General features: G+C 41.6%; 1 protein-coding gene across 1 annotated transcript in view; it reads left to right on the forward strand.

Annotated features, from left to right (window-relative positions):
• efl1 (elongation factor like GTPase 1) overlaps nucleotides 1-17,805 on the forward strand; it is a gene marked incomplete at its 5' end in the record, with an annotated part of 69,470 nt that overhangs the window by 13,787 nt on the left and 37,878 nt on the right. Inside the window, 3 exons of the mRNA XM_083900375.1 lie at nucleotides 9,766-9,926; nucleotides 10,080-10,243; nucleotides 12,029-12,164. Coding sequence (XP_083756501.1) covers nucleotides 9,766-9,926; nucleotides 10,080-10,243; nucleotides 12,029-12,164 — 461 coding nt within the window. The remainder of the gene's footprint in view (nucleotides 1-9,765; nucleotides 9,927-10,079; nucleotides 10,244-12,028; nucleotides 12,165-17,805) is intronic.

Raw genomic sequence — 17,805 nt, forward strand, 5'->3', positions numbered from 1 at the left:
TTTATGAACAGAAAATCAATCTCAGGTACTGTGTGTGGGAATCCTCTTAAAATCCAGCGCAAATTTTATTTCCGACAGATTTATTACAAATGTCAATTTAACTCAAATTTTCACATTTTAGATGTTGATGGACAAAAGTCAGAGTGATCTCACCGTTCAATATGACTATATTGATAATATATTAATCAATATGACTATTTTACTCAAAGGGGAAAGTGCTACCTTAATATAATGCATTGATCCCTTTTAAGGAATAATCCTTAAAGGGCTGGTACAGATTGTCACTTGGACTCACAGATCAAGTGTGGTTTTTGTGGACAACTGTCTCCTGTTTCTGGAACATTACATTCCTGTTAAGTCAGCAATTCGTTCAGGAACAAAGAGGCAGAAATCAAGATAAAGTAGGTCCAAACATAACCCTTGTGCCACTTGTTTTTTTGTATTTTTTCTACATCTATGTGTGTGTAATTGGTAAATTTTCCACTGCACATGCACTGTCGTTGAGGACGTGACTGTACGTTGGAACCTCTATTACTCACAGTTCTTTCCACTAGCTTAGTACCTGCTACCAGATAATTTTTTGGTACCTGCTCTGGTGAGGTTCCAATCGAGCTGAGGTGATACTATGCGTGACGTTGGCAGACTGTCTGTCACTGATTGGTCAGAGTTCCGTCACAGGAAGAGAAGTCTGACACAAGAATCAAGCCTAACAATATCGAACTGTAGATCAGTTAAAAAGACTTAACAATCCTATAAACTTGGGTTAATCTCCAACAATTGGTGACTGTGTCAGATGGAGTCTGTGCTCTGGTCATGGAGGAAGTACTGAACAAATATTTTGAATTCATTGATTCTAATGATTCCGTTACACTGAAAACAACTTCTTGTTTTCACTTATTTGTGTGTTTGTGTCACGTGTACAACAAAGTCACAGCAGTTTCATGCAGCCGCGCAGTGATGATGCCGCCCACGTCGAGAAGGTATTTTTTGTTGTGGAAAACCAATCTAAACAGTGCCGTGCCGTGCCCAGGTGAGCTGGGACCATAGGTGGGAAAAAAGGGGCTTTAGATGCTTTCATGTACCAAAATATTACAGGAATTGATTCAACGTGAAGCAGCTATTGGTCGTATCCTTAGCTGTAGACAAGTGCTTGAGTAAAGTTGGAGATGTTTCACTTCTCTTCCAAGAGGCTACTTCAGGTCAGAAGTTCAGTTTATCAGTTCCAGACCTGGATAACCTTCACAGACCTTGGTAGTACAACATTTACCAATATAATTTGGTTGTTACCTTTTACAGCACAGACTCTTCAGTGTCCCTGGTGGACCTTTTTCTGTCGTGGTTCTTTCTCCCCGACTGTGATACAGTTATTAGATCTTTGCTGTGTCCTTGTGGGAGGTTAACAGAGGTTAAACCACATGTCTCTGACTCCTCCACAGTAGGGGACAGATCGAGTTGGCCTTGTCTGCCCCAACCTGCTTGTCTGGCTTCAGGATGTGATTGCACTCAAACATAACACACACCTCCCTGCTTCAGCATCTGGCCCATTAATAGAAGTCGGGTGTGACAGACTCTGTCTTAAGGCCCTTTTTGAAGTTGCAAGAGCACAGAGCTGCAACTTATTCCGGTGAGATAAATAGAGAAGCCGTCTTCACATTAAAAAGGCGGGGATGACATGTTGCAGCAAAGAGACGACAGCTGCCATTTCTCACTGGAAACAGATGCTTACAGGAGACTAAGATTGATGTTGGGAAGTCATCACAGAGTTGGTCTCAGTTTAGCTTTAATGGCCTGATCTGTGAGGCATGTGTGCAAGCCATGGATGGGTCAGAGAGAGCTCATCATCGCCTATGCTCTTCTAATGTGGGACAACAGATGGACTGCCATGGCATGAAAAGTGTGGAAAAGATACTTGCATTACAACTAGTGGCAATTTGCAGTTTCAAACTACTTATTCCACTCATTACTGGAATTGGTATTTTAATTTGCTATACTTTATGCTACACTTTTACACTACACTATTATTTACTATCTACCCCTAGTGGTAGATTTGCATTGTTTGACCTTTTGCCAAAAGTTCTGAAGATACTGACCAAGATTTATAATGATAGAACAAGTAGTTTATAAGCTGTAATAGTTTGAGGGACGTAACCTTGATAAATAGCATTTTTGAATTTTGAATTATAGCACCGCCATCTGTAATTTAGGCTAAATTGTTTTTGTATTGATTAATTTATCTATAACAAATAAATGGGGTTTCCCAGTCAGTCAAAAACTGTCATCCTTGGCCACCCATAGAAATAATGGCCACTCAAGCTTGACCCTTTAAAACCTGTTTGACGTCACAATATACAGCCTTGAGGCACATCACACTGTTAGTAGTGGTAATTAGGGCGATGTGAGTGCAGCTTGGCTTGCAGTGATATTATGTAGTGTTGCTGTGCATATGAAGGACACAAACAAGCTAAAGTGTCCTCCTGCCATGATGCCAAACCTGAATAGTGGAAGCCTCTCTCGTTTTACACCATAGATGGCAAAGAAAGACTTGCAGACTTGACCGCTCCAGTTGTAGATATCAGCTAAGCTCACTAGAGTGACCCGATTGATAGTTTAGTTTAGTTGATTAATGTAAAATTTGATGGCCCTAATGTGCAGACATGCACTCAGATTTGTTTAAACAGTTATGTAGCTTGTTGGATTTTAGCTAGGCTAACTTACAGTATAACTGTGCTTCCCACACTCATTGAAACCTTTTTGTTGAAAAGACAAATTTTGAATTAGCTGCTACGACTGCTTCCTATTCCTTCAAGACAGCTTTACTGTGATTATGACCGTTCAGGCGTTTTCCCTTTTCTCTGAATCACCATTAAAAAACAGTCAGACTGGCAAAGACATGTTGTATTGTGTCAGTTCTAATTACCTCCTGCTGGTTCTTTGCTACAGGCTCTACCAATGTGCAGCAGTTTGATGTAATAAGTGGGCAGTTGTACAGTAACAGCACTGTACTAATTTGGTCTATTTATTGGTTTAAATTGCACTCATGTACTTCCAGTTCAATGTGCACCTGTTTCTCTTTACTGATACTTTTGCATTTCTTATCCAAACATGTCAAAGTTGGCCACTTACCACTGCACACATCTTAGTAAGTCACCTGCCAGGGTTTAAGCCTATCGAGCAAACTTTTAGACAGTTATACAATGACCAGTGAGACAGACATATCTTCCTTGCAATTATAGATACTCTCTATGGGCAAAAGTGGTTGGCCACACCTGTTAAATATTGAATTCAGGTGTTTCAATCAGGCTTTGGTCTCTAGGCCAATCTCCAATGAAGGACAGTGTTGACGCTTCACCATACTTAGACATTTTGGACAATGCTATGCTTCTGACATTGTGGCATCAGGTCCTTTTCTATTTCAACATGACTGTGTCCCAGTGCACAAAACGAGAACTATAAAGGCATGGATTGACCTAGAGTTTGGTGTGGAAGAACTTGAAAAGCCCGCACAGAGCTCTGACCTCAACCCCATTGAGCACCTTTGGGATGAACTGGAACAGAGCCAGGCCTTCTCGTCCAACATCAGTGCCTGACCTCGTACATGCTCTACAGAATGAATGGACACAGAAGAGTGGAAGCTGTTTTTGATGCAAAAGGGGGACCAACTCCATATTAAAGAACGATATATGTATTTTAACACGTAATTCCTCTCCGTGGTGGTGTAACGGTCAGGCGTCCAAATACCTTTGTCCATATCGTGTAGATTATCATCTCATCCTCAATATTTGCGTCCATATTATGTTCTGTTGCTGACACTGCCAAAAACATCTTGAGTGAATCGTAAAATTTGTCTTTTTTACTCTTTTTTTGCCAATTTTCATGAATGAATCACTTCCTGGAGTATTAGGAAGGATGTGCAACCCTGCATGGTAATATTGGGCTATTAATTATGATGACGAGATTCTTCTCGTCATGCACACACCGATTGCATTATTCACCGTGTGTGCTTGTGTCATTTACACACTTTCCTGAAGTCTGATGTAAGCACAAAATGTTCCTGCATGAGGCACGTTGTCTGCTCTCCTTCCCTCTCTTGTGACACAACTGGGTCCTAATTGCAGTCTCTGCTGATGCACTAAGAGGGAGTACAGTGTCGAGCAGAGGAGAGGCCAATATAGACAGGCTGTCAAGGCCGAGTTAGTAGACGGGGAGGTGGACATACAGTGATGTGAAAGAGAAAGAAAGAAAGGTCATTTCTGACTGAGCCAGGAAGGAAAAAGCCTGTCCAAAATCTGGATAATGAGCCTGCAAGAGCTCCCATTCTTTTTGGCCTCCACCCACAGCAGGCAAGCTCACTTTCCCACTGCTGACATTTCTCTGGCAGCCCATGGCTACAGCTGCCTACTGAGGAGTGGGTCATCACAACCATGGTCTGACAGTCTGCAATCTCCAGGACACGTTATCTCTTTACCATTATTTGACTATTTATCAACCCAGAGAACACATTGAACGATGTCTATTTTACACGATACAATTTTCAGCCTGCGGCTGGTGTGAAATATTCAGAGACGCATCCAGGCAAAGCTTTCAATCCTTGGTCTGACTCTCACATTAGGTCATGAGCTTTGTGTAATGGCTGAAAGAGTGACACTGTGGATTTAAGTGGCCAAAATGAGTATTCTCCATAGGGTGTCTGGTCTTAAAAGTCTTAGGGTGCTTTCACACGTACAGCACAAATGCTGTGGTTCGTTTCGTTTGCGTAGGTGTGAATGTAATCTTGTACTTTGGTGTGCACGAAATCAACTCCTTCAGACAGGCCTCGGACCGCTTTATCTGCCCTACTTTGGTACGGTTCCTCTGGTGTGAATGCAACCAAACCAAATGGGACAAAACGGTCTAGTTTAATGCATTATGGGTATGAGGTCTTGGATAACCCCGGATTCTCTGCCCAGCTTCAATCCCCACCGGGCACGTTGCGGCCTTGCGAGCCCGCCGTATTCACACAAGAAGTCGCGGCGTGCCCGGTGGAAATGCTCACATTGATTAGAGTGGAAGTGATTAGCTCCGGTGACCGCAACGCTTACGTTCCACGGCGGTGGAAATCAGGGGTTAGTCTGGTTTCGGTGCTGGTGGTCTATTTTGGTTCATTTAAAACTATGCGTATGTGAAAGCAAACCGTACCCACGTCTGTTTGCTACATTGTAAAAAAAATTCTGACGGAAGTAAAAGTATTTAAAAGGAAAGGAGTTAGGATTGAGCCAGCTCCGTGTTCGGGCAAGTTGTCTTTCAACTGGAAGGATGTGCGTTCAATTTCTGGTCCTGCTAGTCTATCTATGTGTCTTTGAGCAAGACACTTGACCCCATGTTGCAGCTTGTGAATGGGTATGAAAGATGTGTGAGTGGGGGAAAACTATAGTGTTAAGCAGCTCATCAAGACTAGAAAAGCTCTATATAAATACAGACCATGATACCGACTCTTCTTCTTCTGATTTTATTTGGTAGTAACGAGTAACCAAGCTAGTTAGTGTGAGTAAGAGTAAAGGTTTCTAGAAATATAAATAATGAAGTAAAGTACAGATACATGAACTTTGTTTCTATACAACACTGCTTTTTTATTTTCCATTGAAAACATTTGTAAACCTCTTAGGGAATACATTTTATGAATTTTTGAAATTGAGGAAATGATCCATTTGCCCTGATGCATTTTGACTGGAGGTGACTTTATTCAAAAAAAACGAGGTATCTTGAAATGACTTGAAATTTTTTATAATAGCAGTCAGCATCACCCTGAACAAGGATCCATTGAAAATATTTGTAAACATCCTAAGGAATAATTTTAATGAATTTTTGAAATTGAGGAAATTATTAATTTGCCTTGATGCACTTGAGCTCAGTTTGAGGGAAGCTTTTTTCGTTTAACCTGCATTTACTTTGGTTTGATCTTGTCTTTGGAAAGATGGTCACAGATTTGACCTTTTAGCAATCAATAATTCACGAGTGACAGTTTATCAAAACACAAGGCCTCACTCGTCCTGAAAGACACTGAAAAAGTTGTCATGTGAGCCGGACTTAGTACTTTTATCTTAACAAAAATAGGAAATGTATCTTTCCATGAAACACTTGTCTTGCTAATTTAAAATAAATAAATAAAAACAGCTTGTTTGTTTGGATCTTTTGTTTCCAGGAGGTGAATGCTTAGCTGAGTGACTATGTCAGCACGTCCCTAGTATACATCTTTGTACCTCTCCTAAATACTTTATGACCTGCGGAACTGAGAACCTTCACAAAACTGCAGTTAATTTAATGAAGTTTATTTTTTAGACGGCTTTAATATCTGTGTAATACCGTTTAATTTTCCAGCGCATTCTTTTTCCTGCCTTTTTACAACATAGAAAGGTCAGTTTGTGGTTGCGATCGTCCGGCTCCAGTGTTTGGAAGGCATTACTTCATAACCACAGTGAGGGAGGCCAGAAACCAAGTCCTGGCATTCCCATCATTACCAATGAGCGAATGGTTCAACCTTGTGACTTTACTGCGGTCTGATGGGAGTTCAGGAAACCCGATATGAGTGATGATTTAGTTTGTGCATATTACATCACATAAATAAGTCACTTAAACATGCAGAAGGCAGGATTGCTTTGGTGTTATTGAACAATAGTGACCTTTGACATTACCTAGTCTTTTGACCTTTTTTACCTGTATTAGAAATTTGGCTGTTCGTTTGACCATGGGTGGAGAAATTCAAACTCAAACCAGCACTTCAGACTGTGTAAAGTTTACCAAAATATGCAGCAGAGGGTTTGTGAGTGCAACCGGCTCATCAGTCGAAGACACAACGTTGATTTCTCATTGTATTGCGGTGGAGGACGCAAACTCTTGAGCTGACAATGGAGTCACCAAAGCATATAAAAGCGGCATGTGGAATAGGTAAATAGGTCATGTCTGATAGATAAATCACATTTTTAAATTCCACATGACTAATTTCTTGCCTCAAGCGGTCTTGAAACTGCGTTCTGTGACGCAATGATCGCTTTTCCAAATGCTAACTGCTGTTAGCTGCCGGAGCCTCGGTGACGCTGACATAGTTTCCTGTGTCTCATTTGCATTGCAAGGATCAGATCAAATATCGAACAGAGAAAAATGTCAAATCCAATACGATCCAAAAATCCTATACTGCACGCCGTGTGCTTCGCTTTGTGTAGACTGGACAAATGTAAATAAAAATCAGCAATAGCATTTTAGCTGAGTCATTTTGTGGGACTGTTTTTTTCTTCTTTCTTTGGGAAGAATATTTGTTACACAGTCAGAGAATTATGTCTTTGAAAAAGCTTGAAATGGTTTAGAAAGTAGTTTAAGTGGCATAAGTACTGTACCGTACTGTACGTGCTGATATTGGTATCGGTAAATACTTGAGTTTATGAGGTACGATAATTCTTCACCTCCTCCAGGATGTGGTTAGAGCCTTCACTTAATTTTTCCCCCATCATGGGAGACTTTGAACAGTTCACAGCGAGCACTCCTATTAGCTGCTCTACATCTGAGAGATTGTCTCAAGTCAGGACTGAGAGCTACAAACCCAGATCACAAGCATTTCATCAACCTCCGGATGAAACTTGATAATGAACGAGTTTTCTTGCCATTCTGCCGACTGAGATTCAAAGATCGGTCTGTTTTTGACTGTTTGTCTTGCTGGATTTAGAGGACATCGTGTGAGGAGAGTGGGATTCACTGTGTGAGCTGACTCGTGTAGTTTGAAGCTGTGAGTCTGTGAGGAGTTATTTGTTCTTAAGGCCAGGTCGTCATTCAGCTGGTTTTGCTCTCCTGCGGTTTCCTGTCGGAGTTCTGAATCCAGCCTGTGACTGCGATTACATCCAATTTATGCAAAAGAAAAAGTGCAGTCAGTCCATGTGCTTCTGCAGGGCCGCTGCCTTGTCGGGGGCAAATTATGGGCTGCTTTAAGTGGTTTGTCATCGCGTAGCTGAAGTCTGCATTGAATGCTGTCACTCAGGTCTGCAGGGAGCAGCTGTGTTGCTAAAGTCACTGTGGTCCTTTTGAAGCGGGTGTGCACACATACGTACACACACTCGCACTCTGACCACACTGCACATGGATAAACAGGCCAAAACGGGTTCACAGAATCTTAAAGAACATGTGGTGAAAGTCATGTATGGATAGTTGTGCTTTATTTTTACAGCTTGCCCCTCTGGTACCAATCTGGGAAATAGTGAGATTCAAGCCACATAAACCTGTTTTCATACATAAACTTTTATCCAGAAAATGGGGTCCGACCCTTAGACATGGTCAACAATTTGCAATATTTTTGTGATTGCGCGACAGCAGTCAAATCTATGGAGCATCCATGTCAGAGGATTATCACTCTGGATTTATCTTCTGTTCTCATGGACATAATCTGGATCTGTCAGGAGTAGATGTTGGAAATGTGGTGACGGGAATGTTTGGATGAGGTCGTAGGATACGTTTTGTTTGTCAAGATGAACTGAAATGTTAATGTTGAGATGACCGGTCTAGAAGCTAAATGAAAGTGTTCTTGAAATGTTAAGTTAGATTGACCTCAGTTATGTTCAATCTGATCTGATCTGTTATCCGTCATTAGACAGGAGGTACAAACATGAGAAGATTAGAGAGGCTATTCAGAGTCTTAAATATGCTCTATTGCTTTATATAACCTGCACCTTCTTAATAGAACTTTGCGATGTTCAGACAGTTCAACTTAGCAAGGCAAAATTCCCTGAATAACTTTGGTATAGGCCCCTCAGAACAAACTTGAGAGAAGATCTGGACTTCATTTAACATCTAAAAGCAGCTCAAGAGTGTTAACTGATCCCAGTCCATGTGTCGGAGACATGGTTTTAAGTGCCACTGGGTTCAGTCAGACAGTGGAAATAATTTTAGATCAGTAGAACGGTAAGAGAGTTACGGTTGAGATGGTTTGGTCTCGAGCAGAGGAGGGACAGTGGTTATATTGGACAAAGGATGTTGAAGATGGAGCTGCCGGGCAGGAGAAAAGAGGGGAGACCGCAGAGAAGGTTCATGGATGTTGAGAAGGAGGACATGAGGACAGTTGGTGTAACAGAGGAGGACACAATGGAGGCAGATTATCCAAAGAAATTTGGGGACAGTCATTCATTTGTCCATAATCTCCCACTTTATCCTCCACATGAAGGTCACGGGGACCTGGAGCCAATCCTAGCCGTGATAGGGCATAAGGCGGAGGTCACACACTGGACAGGTCACCAATCCATCACAGGGCAATCGTTTGATTGATAATTAACCTCTGCATGTATGTTTTTGGACTTTGGGGGGCAGCCGTACAGGACATGCAAACGCCACACAGAAAAGGCCTTTTGTGCAACCGGGATTTGAACGAAGGTCTTCTTGCTGTGAGGCAACAATGCAAGCCACCACCACCACCACCAACCACCGTTTTGCCCTGTGGGCAGTCAATTATGCTCAAATTTAATTTAATGAATGACTGACCATAATTTTAAAAGGGATTTGAGTGTTTGCCCATGAATTCCCCGAAATGATAATGATCGAAAGTAATTAAATTAACCTTCAACCTTCATGGAGACACTGAATAACCCACTGGCAAAACCCCGGATAGAAAACTGAAAGAGGAAGAACATTGTGTTATAAATTATCGCCTAGCATCACCAAGCACAAATACTCCACAGTATGCATTTAAATAAGACACCACTATAAAGATTCTGACCTCTCTCTGTGTGTCTGTGTGTGTGTGTGTGTGTTTAGGCCGTTAACCCAGGAGGAGATAACTCAGCGTAGAGAACTTGCTCGACAGAGACACGCTGAAAAGCTGGCAGCCGATCAGATGGCAGCAGCAGCAGCAGCAGCAGAGAGCAACAAAGACCACGGTGTGCCACAGCACGGCCAACCTGTGGGACTCTGCACAGGTACATTATCGCTCCGTTCACTCAACACACACACAGGAGTGTGACGTCACTTTCTGCTCATAACACTGTTGTATTTACACAAGTTGTGTTTGTGCTATATTGTTGTGAATTCCACCTTTTTTAATTAATGAGAAAAACAACTCTCTCTATCAGCTAAAATGGAGAGTCTGACATTGAAAGAGTCAAAGCCAGATGAGGAAGAGGAGCAAAGGGAGACCTTTGTCGCGTTTGCCCGCGTCTACAGCGGTGTGGTCAAGAAAGGACAAAGGGTCTTTGTAATGGGACCAAAGTACGACCCTGCCCAGGGCCTGAGAACGGTAAGTCCACACACTTGTCGATGTGTGGTCAAAAACGAGATCTGACAGAAATATTAGTTTAGCTGTCGTGAATATATCTGTCTCTCTGTACGAAAAGACTCCTCCACTTCTCCATAAACAGAGAGAAGATGTTGAAGTTCTTCTGTCCTGTATTTGTCCTTTTCAGCCTTCCAAACAAATTCAGTGATGAATCTGCATTTTTAAAATCGGCACATTGTACTCGAACCTCCCAATGGCTGTATGTAAAACTATGTTCTGTTAGTCAGGAAAATAAAAAAAGGTATAATAAAAAAAAATAAAAAGTAATTTCTTGTTGTGAAACGAGTATACATCAGGCTTTTACACTCCTAACAGACTCGTCTACTAGAATGGCTCCATTCAGAAAATTACAATCTATAAATTATCAGGGATATTTTAGGTCTGCTACTTGAGAGGCACTAAAGACTTTTATGGTCGGTTTCCCTTTTCTGTGGCAAGCTAATAAAAGAGGAAGTAATCAGAGCCACTCTTTCTTTCAGAGGCTCTCATTTCATAGTGTTGTGCAGTTTATACCGGAGCTTCGGAAATAAACAATTTCAAGGTTAAATGATCACAAAGTGGTTCAACGCAGGGATTTAAGGAAGAGCAAGTCCACTCATGAGATGAACAACGTAATTCACAGCGGCCACAGAAAGAATCACCACCCTATCCCACGCTATGTTGTAAAGTTAATTTTAGATGCACACAAACACCATTTCCTGTCTGTGTTCACACTAAATATTACATCATGATAAAGTGAAAACCACAGTTGGTTGTAGTGGTTATCACTCTTGCCTTTGCAGCAAGAAGACCCTGGTTCGAGCCCAGTGTCTTACAACTGCTCCACTCGTAATCACGACATTCTGCATGTGCCATAAAAACAGGTTATTCTAAACTCTACACTTTGAGAAAACCTGGAATTAACAGGTCATTTTTTAAATTATATTTTATTTACATTACATTTTTGGTCTCAGAGGAATATATTTATTGAATTTATATAGTGTAAAAAGTACAATACAATATCCCAATTAATTTATTACTGCTAGGAATGTTAACTTAGGGTGGGGGAAAAAATCGATTCACATAGGAATCGGTTGAATCGAGAATCGATTTTGTATTGAATCGTGACCCTAAGAATCGAATTGTGAGCCACCCAAAGATTCACATTCCTAATGTTAACGGCATTACTGGTGCTACCAGCGTCAACATTAGCGTATGACGCGTTTCCATGACGACTGACGTTTGACTGACTGATGTTTACGTGACTCCCGATTGTTAAAATGAGTCCCTAAAATAATGCAGTTTTTTGTGCCACAGCACTGGAGTCCAGGCATCGTTTACCAGTTAGCTCCGTTAGCTGTGTTGGCTTGTTTAGCTCTGTTAGCACTCCTACGGTCAAACTGGAGCGATCTGTTTATTAAACGAAAAGAGCAGCGCTACAAATAACCAGCGTACCCGTGTACTGTGTATGTGTGCCTCTGTTTTTAAAGTTTAGCGTTACTTTAGAGACTCATTTTAACAATCGGGATTCACGTAAACATGATGCCAAGCGCATCTTTTCCGGTGAGTCGTCATGGAAACGCGTCAGGCGTTAAAGTTGACACTGTTAACGTGCCCGGCATTATAATTTACTGGATAGAGTGTGTCCTGTGGTTCTCATATGCAACAGTATTTAATATTTGTTTGCCGTTTGTTTATATCCGGTCCGTTTTTTTAACATGTAGCTCTCTCTGTGTATGTGTGTGTGTTATGCGTCATCTCTGCCAGTTGCCGGAGAATTGCGCTGCTTCAGACTGTGCGACTGAGGTGCCTCATCTGTCTCGTTGTTCCATGGAGAGCATCTATCTGTTGATGGGCCGAGAGCTGGAGGAGCTGGAGGAGGTGCCTGCGGGAAACGTCCTGGGTAAATTTGCTGGTTTCTTCTTTAATCACTGTGTCATTGGACAGAGTCGGGGTTCAAATGATTGTTGTGGGGAGTGGTTGATACAGATGTGATTTGCACACTAACTTTGCAAGTGTGGTTGTATGAGGATGTGACAGTTGGCGCTGCCTGAGTTTTGTCCCCCCCTTGCTGCCCCAATCTAAACGGCTCACCTAATCAAGTTGACCCTAGTGTCAGCGACATCGTTTCACCTCGAGTGTTTTAAGCTTGTAGAGATACAGGAGCTGCTGGTCTACTGCTGCCACTTTTAGTTACTTATCTCAGAACTGATGATTTCAAACACAAAGTCACAATTTACCACATTTGAACTCATTTATTGAGGCAGCAGTGGATCAATCACTCCTGTGTACTGTGGCATTAAATCACTGATTTCCTCTATGGACTTTGGTGTAGGAGAGTGAGAGGTTTAAAAAGTGACATAAACTTCACTTTACTCTTGGGGAAGGCTAGTCTAGCAGGGAGATAAAGTGGCAACCGAAAGTTTGTGCATCAGTTAAAAAAAACTGAACTATTCCTTTAATTTGAGGTCATGTTGAATGAAAGTCTGACCTGTGTGATATTTGCCTGTAACTGCATCATGAATTATGAAGATGTGCATTTAGGATATTGACGTTCAAGACACACAGCAGGTCCCACTGCTCAGTATGGTTCGGTCTGTCAGCTCATAGATGGACTGTAAATGGATTTTAGAGTGGCTTCCTACAGTACAGTTATAAGTTCAGTTGTTGATTAAATCTGTGACTCAGTTCTAATAGGATTTCTTTAACTCTTTTAAAGCCACAGTACGCAGGATCACTGGAGAAATTGTTGATTGTTGAGTTTTATTTGGTATACTTCTTGGTCTACTTCTTGGTCTTCCTCTTAGTCTTCTTCTTGGTCTACTTATTGGTCTTCTTCTTGGTCTTCTTGGTCTTCTTGGTTTTATTGGTCTTCTTCTTGGTCTTCTTGGTCTACGTATTGGTCTACTTATTGGTTTTCTTCTTGGTCTTCTTCTTGGTCTTCTTGGTCTACTTATTGGTCTTCTTCTTGGTCTACTTATTGGTCTTCTTCTTGGTCTTCTTGGTTTTCTTGGTCTTCTTCTTCGTCTTTTACTTGATCTTCTTGGTCCGTTTCTTGGTCTTCCTCATTTGCCATAAACCACACTACATAGTTCGTCATATTCTTACTCGTCTCATCCTCTCAAATACTTACGTTTTGGAAGTGAGTCGGAGCTAATGCTGGGCATTATAACCAAAAACTATTTTAACAATTTCACCGTATACAACTTTAAAAAATATATAAATAATAAATAAATTATTGTATGCATGAGTGAGTGGTTGAGCGGTCTAGATGTTGACGTGTGTGTGAAAGTAACAGCATACTTTCTTGGCGATCCAAGTTGTGCTTTCTGCTAAGGTGGTCGAATAAATAGCTCATTCCTGGAAGCGGCAACATGCTTTTATTTTAGTGATAATTCACTTGAAGGAATAGGTTTTGAATTGTGCTTATACGGATAAGACAACAGAGGTGACACTGTGCGACAAAAATTCGATGAAGCCTGAATTGAAGACACTTCTATGTGTCTAAGAAGACTTGAGAGGAAAGTGTCGAGCAGCATTTTTATCCGCCCAGAAAAGCGTCATTTATATCACTTGACACATTTTAAAAGTGTCGCTACATAAATGCCACCGTCAGCTTGTTTCCCCAGGACTCTTAAGTGAATTCCACTAAGAAGCTTGATGACAAAGCAGAAAGCTTGAGCTTGTGGCAGGCAGTGTGGAAACAATTTCCACTCAGTGCAGACCCACAAAATCACACTCGGTCTTTCTCTGTGTCTGGGCCATGTGGGAGCCATCATTCCTCCGCTGTTAGTACTGCGGGCAGAGAGGAAGTTGCCAGGAGAGCACCAGTGAATAAACCCCACCAGGCTTGGCCTTGATTAGACCCCCATTATTATATCTGACAGTTGGAGTAAGTAATTGGACGGGGGCTACACACACACGCACACACACACACATACACACACCGTTCTCTCACAGATGTATACACAAGGCAACATTTTGATGTGGGAAACAATTTTCTCGTTAACCACATGACAGCACAAGGCACGGACAGCATGGAAAAGAGCTATGTTTGTCTTTGTTTGTGTGTGTGTGTTAGTGCACGTGTAAGTGGACCACACCCCCACCCCCCCCATCCTGAATAACAGAAAACATGCACAGATACACAGAGAGAGAGAGGAACAAAGGAAATGCAGCTGCTGTACTGTATCCACTGTACCGTCTTCCCTTCTCTGTTTCCTGCCAGCTGCTGGTAACAGCACCTCAGGAAATGAAGGCCTCACATCAAGCTCTGGATCCATGACAACTGACATATGGCTAAGCCCCGCCCCTCAAACGCTCCTCAAGCAACCCTTGCATATCCTGAGCTGAGCCCTCTGTAGAAAAGCTTGGGCGTTTCTGTAGGAGTGTGTGTGGGCTGATGATGGGGTACTCTGCATTAGTATTTTGGTCCGATCCTGGAAAAGAATCTCTGGATTGGAAAATTGGAAAAAAAGGAAATTGGAAAATCAAATATGATCCTACGTAGAGGTGGGCGATGGTACCGAACAGTACAACCAAATTCTTCCAATTTCTCTTTGTAAAAACATTCTGAGGCATTTTGGCCAAAGAACATTCCTGAACACATTTTAATCAGCTTGTGCAATTTTGTCTCATTTAACAAGCATGTGAGGCTTAAATCAAAAATGTTATTTTAACCCTTAGCACACATTACTATGTTAAAACATATAATATACAGTGCCTTATATCCTTTATTTTTTTAGTACAAACTACAGGTAATCTGATGAAATTTTTTTTTTTCTTCATGTTCATCAACTATATAAACACACCTGAGCAATAAATAATCAAAATGTTTTGAGCTGGGATTGAATTTGTGACATGTGGAAATACATTCAAAGTACACTGGGCTCATCTATTTTGAGACTGTGCTACACCCGGTCCTAATTTACCAGACTTTGTAACTAAGGTACCAATATCACACACTCGAGTATCTACCAATATCAGTCCGATAGAGTCCTTTTTGTCCCTTTAAAGGGGACATATTATGCAAAATCAACTTTTCAATCATTTTAATACTTATATTGTGGACTCTGGAGGCCCTAGTAGGCAAAGTGTGAAAAAGTACTCAGTCTAAGTACAGGAGATAAAACATGCAATGTTGACTTCTGCACTCATTGCTACGTCACAATGACACATTTCTGGAATTGTTGTCTTGTGGAGCTCCGCTTTGTCCCTATAAAACGCGAGATTGCAGATGAGGTCAATATTATCCAGAAGAGCGGAAGTCCATGAAGTGTTCTATTCTTGGCTGCACAGTGCAGCACAGAGTTCTACACAAACGTCCAGCCTTAGAGGATTTACATGTCCAGTGGATACATTTTTATATATGACGGCAATGTGCCAGCTGGAGTTGGCAAATGATGGTTTTTGCTAATGCTAACTGCTGTTAGCTGCCGGAGCCTCAGTGACACTGACGTAGTTTCCTGTGTCTCATTTGCATTTAAAGAGACAGACACTCAAAACAGAGCGTTCTGTACAGGGCTGTTTTGGCAGAGTGATTGAACTGATGGTGGTGCTTCATCCTTAAGGTATTTTGACCAAAGCATGTCACAGACATGTTCATTAGGACACCAGGGAACTAGGTTAACTTTTAGAAATAGGGTATAATAGAGTATAATATGAATCCTTTAAACTACAAAGCTTTTAACAGCACATTTGGCCATGGGCCAAATGGTTCTAAGCTATTTCAACGACACATTTCTCCAACACGACTCGGGAGTTTTGGATTGCATCGGATTTCACTTTTTTTTTTTATCTATCTGATGTCCAATGTTATGTTATGACCAGTATCAGCTCATCCACAGAGAATAGCCACACGTTCACACATACCCAGATCAAATACTATTTCTGGTATGGATCAGGTATCCATACATACGCTTTGGACCACCGTGTTTTTACAATGGCCCACATCAGAGAAGCTGAACACCGTTCATCGAGTTTTGATGCTAATTGAAGGCTATGTGGGTTCAACAACACGTTTGGAAGGAAAGAGTGGGGGTTAAGGAGGATTTAGCTGCAACTTCACCAATTAAAAAGAACACACTGTAACTTTGCGAAATCACCAATAGATGAGCAGATCTTTAAACAGCTGCTGTAATATTACCCCATTAGAGGCAGACTGGTGTATATTTAGTCTCACAAACACAGAGCTGTGGAAACTCTGAGTTTCTTAACAAAAGTCCTTTGTTTAATGCTGCTCACTGTTTTCGATTAGTACCATACACCCAGCCGGGGGATTTATCTGTGATTGCAGCACAGGGAAAACACACAGGCAGCTCAGTGGTGTTTGATGGTGAGCTTAGTAAGGCCAGCAGTTTGTCACAGGGGTTACAGATGTGGGCAGCATCAAACTCTCATCATCAGGATCTAATGTGAAGCAGCTGTGTGAAGAGACGCAGCCGCAGCCCGAGTCATCCAAGTCTGTCCTCCGGGGGGGCAGAAAAAAAGAGTCTGAGTGAAACGAATGATGCTGATTCAACACTGGGCGACTGTATGAAAACATTTGTTTTGCATTAGGCTTCTCTCTCAGCATGCCAGTGGTGACTAGCGACCCAGATCTTTAGCAGAGCAAACCAACTGAATAACTTCACTCATGTCAACCACACCGGGGTGACGGCAGAGGCGAGCTGGGTTCATCTCAGTGCAGATCAGACAATGAATAATGACGCTGGACAACGTCTCTATAAAACACACGCTGCTTGTACTCCCAACGCTGCAATGTGGAGTTTTGCTTTGTGGCATTTGAAGATAAAATGTACTTTTATTTCATTTTCAAGTGCTTCATTCATGGCAGGAGGAGTGATATCACGTTCCTCTCAGTGCTGTAGGGCTGCATGATTCTAGGGGAATGAGAATCCCAGTCTACGTTTAGAAGAGAGCTGCAATGATGAATCAATTGTTCATTGATGACCAAATGAAAAAACACGATGACCAAAACAAACATATTTTTGGTTATCGATTCATCAGCTTCTTAAATGTTAATATTTTCAGGTTTAAATTAATCACTAAGACTCAATCTTTTTGGTTTGTGGACAAAAATTAGGCATTGGGGAACATCACCATCATTTAGAGGTTTGGGAAACAATGATCAAACGTTTTCTGACGTCTTATGGACCAAACAACTCGCAGATTAATCTGTAATGATGATGAATATAATCGATGACTGCAGCCCTTCGTATTAACGTCCGTCATTCGTTACCCGATTGCATGTGGATCGAGTCAAGTACGACCCTTCACAGCTTTAAAAATGCGTCTCCCTTGACCACATGAGATTTGGCCTCTTCCTCAAAACACACTGATGTCAATAATGTAATTATGTTTTGATTGAATCCGACTCGGGATGGACATTACTGGACTTTTTGCCAATATTCAATATGCTGATATATCAGTGTTTGGCCCTGTTACCAATACCTGCGTCCAACTGCAAAGGTCATTCAGGCTCTTCTATGGTGAAATGAACACGACACATACTCATGTTGTAGCAGATGTAGATAAAAAAAACA

The sequence above is a fragment of the Microchirus variegatus genome (assembly GCF_963457635.1).
Source record: "Microchirus variegatus genome assembly, chromosome: 14".
NCBI classification, from domain to species: domain Eukaryota; kingdom Metazoa; phylum Chordata; class Actinopteri; order Pleuronectiformes; family Soleidae; genus Microchirus; species Microchirus variegatus.